This window comes from Cryptomeria japonica, chromosome 1 (assembly GCF_030272615.1).
Source record: "Cryptomeria japonica chromosome 1, Sugi_1.0, whole genome shotgun sequence".
Taxonomy (NCBI): domain Eukaryota; kingdom Viridiplantae; phylum Streptophyta; class Pinopsida; order Cupressales; family Cupressaceae; genus Cryptomeria; species Cryptomeria japonica.
The window spans coordinates 608,933,031-608,942,622 of NC_081405.1; the positions used below are offsets into that span (position 1 = coordinate 608,933,031).

Sequence of the window (9,592 nt, forward strand, 5' to 3'; positions counted from 1 at the left end):
GTTATATAAATACTTGTATCTTTTGATATATTTTATAATGACACCAGCTTTAACACAGCTTGTTGATGGGGGAAATCAAATTCCACTAAAGAATTAGCACGGTGATTAAACACACTAGAACAATTGATTCCAACCTACGCCGAAATCTTTTTACTATTATAATATTTTTGTTTTGAATTTATTTGTAACTGTATGATATAATCTATTATAATATTTTTATTTTGACTTCAATTGTAAATGTATGATAAGATTTCTAGAGTTACTATTAATTGTTTGACTAAATAATATTTATGTATAGTGGAAATATATCCCTAGCTGTGTAAGAACCATGGAAAACACTCAGACCAATGCTTTCCAGACACTCAGAACTACATACGATATTTTTATCAATCATCGTGGAATCGACTCCAAGGAAACCGTGGCGAGTCTCGTTTATCACAATCTCCAAAACAAGGGCTACAATGCTTTCTTGGACAAGAAGTCTGTTCAAGTGGGAAGGAGAATACCCAGATCAATAATGGAGGTTATTCTCAGTGCTGCTGTGCACGTAGCCATTTTTTCAAACAACTACGCTGAGTCTGCTTGGTGTCTGAAGCAACTCTATCTTATGTTCAAAAGTGAGACAGCTATAGTCCCTGTGTATTGGGGAGTTCAACCTTCCGAACTTCGCATGAAAGACAAAGACACAGCATATGCTCGAGCTTTCCAGATTCACAAGCGGACTAGAAAAATCAGGACACAAAAGCTTAAGAAATGGAAGAAGGCTCTGAGTAAGGTTTCACGTATACAGGCTGATTGATGTAGACTTTTAACGATCATAAGGCCAAAATTAGTTTGGAATTATCATTCTTATTATTTTTTATTTTTCCCTTTCAATCTTTCCTTCATTCAAGATGTTGACAAGCTCCTCTAATTTCTTACCAGTTTCTTAACAGTAATCTATTGTTAAGATATTGACGTATTTGTCTTAGATGTTCATGAATGCATCCACTCCATAATAAACTGTTTTGTTTATTTCACTGTTCTTGTGAAAAATAAATACCTTTTCTTTTTTATTATCCTATTTCAAATTGAAGTTAATGAGAGTTAATTCTTAATTGAACAATCCAAAGAATACTATCCTCTTATATAGGCATAATTAGGTGCCGAGTTAAAACAATACCCGTATCGTACGGACATAAAGCCATCTGTCTGTGACGCTATAGCCATAATTAGGTGCCGAGTTCGAATCTGCACCACCCGTCAAGCATTATATACATTAGAGAAAAAAAACCTTTCCATACTCAACCCTGTAAGGCTTGGCTGACAGTCAATGTTTGTAAATATGCGTGTTTATGTGGATTTACAATTTTATGAAATGTTTATGATTCCTGCGACTGAATATATTTTTTGTTTTCCATCTGCGACAATGATTAAATTGATTACACAACAATCTTATTGATATATTGTTATTTCGTCAGGGAAGAGATTGGAGAACCTATTCAAAACAAAAGTTTGTTAGATTTTCTTCTTCCTTAATGTTTCACTCACAAACAGATCATATTATTCCAGCAAGCCTTTCGACCTGTTTGTTAGCTTTATAGTAAGAACTTATCACCCAATTATAGTACTGTACTGCTTTTTACTGGTTGGGAATTAACAAGCTAGTAGAAAATTGAGATCCATTATCATCTTTGGAACATGCTCTACACTACCATCGTCATTAGTAAAGATTCCAACTCTTATATTATAATATTTGATGATCCTCTAAATTATTTTATCTTGAGATTTCTTTCTTTATATTTCTTGTAGAAATGAGAAGATATCTTAGATACATAATGGTTTTCTCTCTCTCTTTAATGGGTGGAGAAGTGGTGTTTTCGATCTAAGACTATCTATAGCATTTCATGCCAAGCATACGCCATTAATATAACAAATTCCACATTCAATGTGTTCATCTAAACTTCTTTTTTTATTCTCTAATATGAGAAAACACTATTTCTTAAACATTGAGTTTCATCTTTTCTTATCTTTCAGAGAGAATCTTTCATGTTTTCTTTCTTTTTGGAGAGGATTTTTTACTAAGATTTTTCATTTTTTTAAATGTTTATGAGAGACTCATTTATACATAGATATTTAATCAAGTCTCGTAGACGAGACCCATCTTTCCATCTTTATATATTTTGTTTTCTCTATGCTGCTTTGAAGGGGTGGTTTTGGTATGAATAGGAGTAATTTTTAACCATTTCTATTGTTGGATCTTTTTAATACCTAGTCAATTAAGTTTATTTAAAGAGCCTTTAGAAAATTTTCACTTAAATCTTTTATCATTAAGATTAAGACACATTTCATAATGTTACGTTGTTCTATGTCCCACCTTGACCTATATATCATATTTTGTTTGCATTCTTTCATAGAAATATAATTTATTATTATCATATTGATCTTCTAAGCTCTTTATGCTTTCTATTAGACCTCTAGATATCAAGTAACCATCTCCTTAAATAGATTTATATAAATTAAATTAAACATAGGAAAATTTTGATTATATATTCATAACAAATTATTATTTAAAAAATCACTAAATTTACTATTTATAGATCTAATAAATGTAGAATCTAGTGCCACTCATTAAAAAATATAGTTAAATCATTCAATTAAGACATTATTGATTAGAAATATAAAATAATAATTTTATTTAAATTATATTTATATACAAAACACAAATGTTCAAAACTAGTAAATATATGCTCTTTCCCATCCATTAGTTTATTCCATATATATAAAAGATATATAAATTCATCTTCCTCAAGACTTATAATATGCCACAACACATTAAACATTTACATATATTTTACTAAACATGTAGTGGAAATAGTTAGTTTTCTTTAGTGACAAATTCGATCAAGAACTTCATGGTATGAAAAACACATCTCACAATAGAACTCATGATAAGTACAAATAATTGTTCAAAATCTTATTATTGTTATTAAAAATATGTGTAAATATTTCACTACCCAATCTTCATAATGCAAAGTGTCTTTTTAAGTTTTTGATAGTGAATTCACCATTGTTTTTTGTAGTAATAAGAATTTAAAATATTTAACAATTTAAATTAAAATATTAAAAACTTTCACTTTACAATTACTTAAAAATCTAATCAAATAACATTTGAAGAAAAACTAAACTTTATTTTAATAATCTTTTTTAAAGATTTTTTTGATAGCACCTAAGCTTTTAATTAGAATGATGATTTTTCTATGATAAATTATTAATTTGGAATCTATATTGTAAATCAATTAGCTTTTGATCCCTAGAAAGAATTTATATTTATGATGAAGTATTAATTTGGCATCTATATTGCAAATAAGTTTTTTTTTATTCATAAATATGACCATAGTACATGTATAAAGGAATGAAATGAAAGGAGTCCAAATTTTTATAGATGTACAAATGTGTGAACATTAGTGTTAGAACTATGAGAGAAATTTAGGAACTAATTGTAAATAGTATTTTTCTTTTATGTTTTAGGAGTTAGTGAAAATTATTTGACATTATTTTAAAGGAAAATCTATTGGTTTGGTATCTTCTTTAAATCAATGAACATACTTTTGAATAATTTTGGTTATTATTCAAACATATGGTCTTATGTATTGAAATCATATTGCTTCTTAAAAAGAACTGTTAACTTACAAAAGACTTATATTAAATTAGAGATTTATCTTTGGTGATGAATTATTGATGATTTCATCCATTTACAAGTGATCTTATCATGTTCTAGTAAAATACATAATTACATATTTCATATTACTATAGATGCTTTTATTTCATATAGGTTAGGTTTTATTTATTAGTTAAATTTTAGTCATAAAAAATATTAAGTTTAATATTTGAAAGAAAATCTTTAGCAATTACAAGTTTGAGTAAAATATCACTACTCTATTACTAATCATAGAATGGAAATTAAGATATAAAATGTGGAAATCTAATTATAAGAGGACTATTAATGTACAAATAGATCATATTTTCTATGTCAAAATATGGATACACACTTTTTCCAAAATTTTGAACCCACAAAAAAATGAAAAATTATTAATAATAAATTTGAAAAATGAAAACAAATAAAGTAACAGAATTAGTATATATCACACTGATTCTGAAAATTGATATTTTTATGATGGGTGATCCAACAATACTAGGTTACACTTTCTCACCAAACTTGATATTGAAATCAGTATTTTGCACTAGATCTTCACTCATTAAAACTTATAGTAGGTAAATCATTAAGAATTTCAAGATGAAGAAAATTATTGAGTTTGAATATTTTTTATTCATATTCTAGATATATTTTTTGTGCAAACAAAAAAAGTAATAGAATTACTATATTTCACAATAAACCTAAAGATTAAGATTTTTATGATCACTTGCTCATGAATATAGTATACAAATCGATGATAAGAAATATTAAAATTTTAATATACAATTTGATAGAATAAATTTAAAGACTTGAATCTTGAAAATGATGATAGAAACGGGTATTTATTTATTTTTGTTGGAGCTAGGATCATGAGCTACAAAAAAACTTCACAAGAGAGGAAGTAATATTTCTCTAGAAGAATGGCCACTATATTGAGATATTTACAAAACGTACAATAGCTTTCTTATATAGGCGAAAGGCAAGACATGAGAGAACACATGATGAGGCCATGTATCTCAATAGTATGAGAGGATAGGTAGAGAATTGGTTAAAATTAAATATCTATCAACAACCTTGCTGCAACTAATAAACCTAGAATAATAAATCCTAAGTTGAACTTAAACTTGACTAAATAATATTTACTCTAATAGCCCCATTAAGTGCAACTTAGGGAGGAAAAATATTATGCAAGGGTAAAAGCACAAAACTATGTCATGTTTCAGGCCAACTTATCAGCACAAGTGAATTGAAGCAATTCTAACTCAAAAATAATTTTAGTCAAACATATGGTCTATATAGATTCATTATAGCTAACTTATATATAGGCCACAAATTTTCCAATTGGAATTTTCTACTAAATATATATTTTACACAACTTTGGGTCTAATTACCAAAAAATACAATAAATTTAAAAAAATCGATGTTTCAACACTCCTACTCTCATAAATAATATTTTTTTTGAAATGCAAAAAATACCCTTTTATAGATCTATAAGTGAATTTTCCAAAATATGTATCTTTTAATATTTCAATCAGTTTTTTATATTTTACATTTTATTTTTATTGAAAGTTGGTCATCAGTACTAAAATATAAGGTTGATCATCTTGTCAAAAAAAAAACCAAAATTTATTTAAACTTTAAAAAAAATATATGATGTAGTAGAGAAAAGAATCTATGTCAAGATGATGTAATTCTTTTCTAATTTGGATAAATAATTAAGAAAAAGGATGGTGGGAATTGGAAACAATTATATTTCACACAACTTTTCAAATTTAACAAAAAATAAATATTTATATAAAGTAGTAAAAAATATATCCATGCACTAAACTTTCAAGTTGTCAATATACACAAAAAAATTGAAGATAAAAAGGTAAAATTTACTAAATGAAGTGTAGTGCCTTGTGTAACTTCAATTTCACCATTTTCTCAACAACTAAATTATTGTGTTTACTTTATTAAAAATTGTATTCAAATAATTTTTTAAATTTTTGTAAAAATTACAAACATAAAATAGAAAAAAGAATATAAATTTTATTAGTTTACATCATTTCAAAATTCAGAACATATATTTCACTTTCTATTGATTTAATTTAAAAAGTTGAATCAGCATTGACCATTTCCTTTATAAAAGTGTGACACAACTTTGTACTTTTACCAACAAATGATGCAATACTAATATTATGATTCAATATATGGGTCTTGGCAGCTAGGCCATGTTAGATACCCATGCACAACTAATCATGCAACTAATCTCTTATAAATAGAGAAAAAAAAACATCGATGGGACAAAGAACCTCTCTAAAAAAGAGAGAATGCAAATTACATGCAAGTGATGAATGAAGTTATTTATGGAGGTGCCATCACCAATAACCCCTAAGAAATACATCCACCATGAAAATACAATTGATGTCCAACCCATAAGAGGGAAAGTGAGAGACTATGTAGCCACCCCATAGTGAATAATACCCTACAAGAATGGTAAGTGTAAAAACAACTTATTCTATTGGGGAGAAGAGTTGTGGGCTGAGATTGGGTAGCTGGATGTTGTGTGAGGAGTTTGATGCCTAATATCTTAAGGCTGAAATGTTGTATAAAATTTTTTCCCTGTTGCTTGGCTCTTATCTCTTTTTTCCTATAGAGGTGGAAGTTTTGGAGAAGTATTTCTATAGGGTATCTATTTGGTTCAGGCCTCTTTCTAATTGTAAGATGTTGGGAGCCTTCCCAAAACCCAACTGTCCATAAAAGCTTCATTGTGTCTTCTCTTGGATGTTGTATTTTGGTGTATGGCCAATAGATTGGGTCTCTCTATGTATGATCTCTCTCTTTATAACCCCTATTGTGGTGGGTAACTATCCTATAGAGGTGGATTGGATATTATGTTATTAAAGGTGTGATTAGATACTATGGGATTGTTGGTTGTTTCTTGGTGGTTTTGGGAGCCATTTTAAAACCCAAATCAAAGGTTAGGGGAGCCTTTCAAATCCCCCTTGTTTATGTTTGGCTGGATGTTGATAGTTTTGAAGGGCTCAACTTAGATTGTGACAGTTTTTGGTTAACGGATAGGCTAGCCTTTTGCTGCCTAAATTTTCTATATATGGGAAGGGGAATCTAGAAAATCCGTGATGCTTGGATGAGGAAGTCTATAGATTTCATCTAAAGGCTTAGGTTGTGGTGGTAGAAGATTTTGTAATGATTATCCCTTAGTTTGTTTGGCTTGTTTCTTCATGTGGTTGTGTTGGCTTTTGGTTAGCACTAGCGAGATTCGATGATGTGGTCTATTTATTTAGTGGCCTATCCTTTTTTGCAAAAGTTTCATTTTAGGTTCCAGATCCTGGTAAAATCTAAGGGTTTTGGGTCCCTTCAAAACTTATTGTATGGGGTTTTGGGTCCCCTCAAAACCTATTTTCCCTTAATCAAAAAATATCTCCCTTTAGGAAGAGATAAAAGCATACCTAAATGTAGGTATGCTTAACATTCTAGATAGAAATTGTTAGGAAGTGAAATCTAAATGTATGATTGTGTCATTGAAAATTGCTTATTTGTCTCCTTATCCATGAAATATGATGATTCTATAATTAAAATAGGTATATACCCAACCAAAGAAGAAAGTGACAAGATGGAACTGTGTGGAAACTAATATAGAACTGGCTCCACATATCAATATGATGTGAGAATAGGAATGCAATGATAGTCATCAAGGAGGAGTGCTAACCCCTCAAATGTATCCTCTAAATCATTTTTTTTTTATAATTAAACTATTGCTTAGGGCTAGTCCCCATCATTGATTGAGCGAAAAACAATATTTCATTTTTCTCTAATTTCTTCCTTTGCATGACTAGAGGAGGCCATAGGCTCAATAAGTTTCAGAGTTATAACACTAGATTACAAAATTTCCCATAGTCTCATTATATTTTTATAGTGTTAAAACTCCCATATATTCTCCTGCAAAGACTTCTTCTGAAAAAACTTTCTACTATCTATACCTCATTCTAGCTATTGCTTCTATTATACTACTTCTACTAAATATGTTTTCTAAAATAGTTCTTATTAACAAAACAAGCATTTCTTAAGTTTTCTAACCTCCTTTATGGTCTTCCTCTTTTCCAAATTCCAACCATTCTTCTATCTTGTGGCTATTTTCTTCACTCTGCATCTCCACGCTCTCGCTATTCCTCCATTTCCTTGTTGTCTTCCTCTTTTGAGCCACTCTCATTAGTCTGTGCCTCCAAAAGTTCCTGTTCCATGAAGTTTTCTATCCAAATGGGATCTTGATTGATTACCACATTAGTCCAGTTTAGGAGAAAGTTTAAACATCTCATTGCCCTTTCTTTGTTTTCCTGATACACCATTTCATCATCCAATAGGATTATTGGTTGTTTATCCACTTCTTCATCTCTTTTGTTGTAATCATTTGGCAATGGGATCTAGTTTTCTTCTATGTTCCTCAATGTTTAATCGATACCTCCCATAAATTGATCTTTAAACAAGGACTTTTTTAAATCCCTCCCATTTTTCTTTCTTAATCCTCTATCTAGTGTCAATGCTACAAAAATTGAGGATATATCTGAGTTGATGCAAACCCTGTGGTCTATCGTCAAGTATTCTTCCACTAGAATCCCCTCAAAGGCATGGAGAACAAGAGGGTACTCCTATTTAAGGATGGTATTCAATCGTATGTCTGATATTCCCCTGAAAGGCCATCGGCCTTTTCCTTGTTGTTAGTCGAATCGGGGTCTCTATGAAGTCTCTATCGACTATCCTAGGATGTATTTGCTTAAATCTAAAAACTATTTCTAGAAAGTTCAATGACATCTTCACCCTTTATCTTATTTAATATTGTTTGGAGCCCATGTTATTTTTAATTATTTCTAATTCTAAGAATCGGTTCCATTTCCTCGATTTTCATCATTGCCTTTTTTGGTTTCCACTAAGTCAGGCTGGAAGTGATTAAACATCACATCTATTGTCTTTTCCATGCTTGAATTGGATTCTTCCTATCCTTCCCAGATTGTTACCAACTACTCTTCATTTGTATCCTCTAAATATTAAATGTGAAATGCCGCAAACATTGAAATAATATCTGTGAAATAGGAATCCCAATTCGGAAGACAAATGGATACCACATGTAATTAATCATGACAATGTGTTATTAAACCAACTCTAAAAGGCAATGATGCTTGTAATGATCAAGAATAATGGAATTCTTAAATGACTTGGGATAAGTAGTCAATGGATGTTAAGGTGGATCAACTATCTCTAAAAAAGAATCAACTACCTTGGAAGAAACCTCAACCTTAGTTGAAGTCTCATACAAAGTTGAAGTCTCATACAAAATTCCCTAATTGTATCACAATCATAGGGCATATTCTCTAAAGGATTGGAGGCACATTACAATCTGAAAGAAGATCGTTTGAGAATGGCCAAGTATTATGATTTCCATATAACTCCTGAATCTAAGTCCAACGAGCATGAGGAGACTTAAAATCTAAAATAGTGTCCAAAATTCCATCAGGGACATGCATAGTAATGACTCCTAGGACATGAACTCTCTTGCAATTCAAATAAATATTTTGCTAGGTGTGGCAGGTACAGTCACTAAATTATACAAATATGGGAACAAATGAAGTCAATTAAGATGAGTAATGATTCCATGTCATTGAAAAGTGCTCATGCATCTCTTGGTCTATAAAAGATGACTATTCCACAATCAAACCAAGTACATGCCCAACCAAAGGAGAAAGTGACAGGATGGAACTATGTGGAAATTGATATAGAGTTAGCTCCAAAGACAAAGATGATGTGATAATAGGAATGCAATGATTGTCATCAAGGAGGAGAGATAACCCGTCAAATGCTTCCTCCAAATATCAAATGTGAGACTCCACAAACATTGAACCAATGTATATCAATTAGGAA

At 30.2% G+C, this 9,592-nt stretch overlaps 1 protein-coding gene across 1 annotated transcript; it reads left to right on the plus strand.

The window, feature by feature from the left end:
- Window positions 1–328: 328 nt before the first annotated feature.
- On the plus strand, window positions 329–799 carry LOC131060099 (probable 2' cyclic ADP-D-ribose synthase BdTIR). Its single transcript, XM_057993202.2, has one exon. It carries the CDS (start codon window positions 329–331, stop codon window positions 797–799), a length of 471 nt encoding a protein of 156 aa, XP_057849185.2.
- The last annotated feature ends 8,793 nt before the right edge of the window (window positions 800–9,592 follow it).

What these genes read in the sequence shown, in the direction of transcription:
- LOC131060099 (XM_057993202.2), top strand. Translation starts at nt 329, where the DNA reads ATGGAAAACACTCAGACCAATGCTTTCCAGACACTCAGAACTACATAC.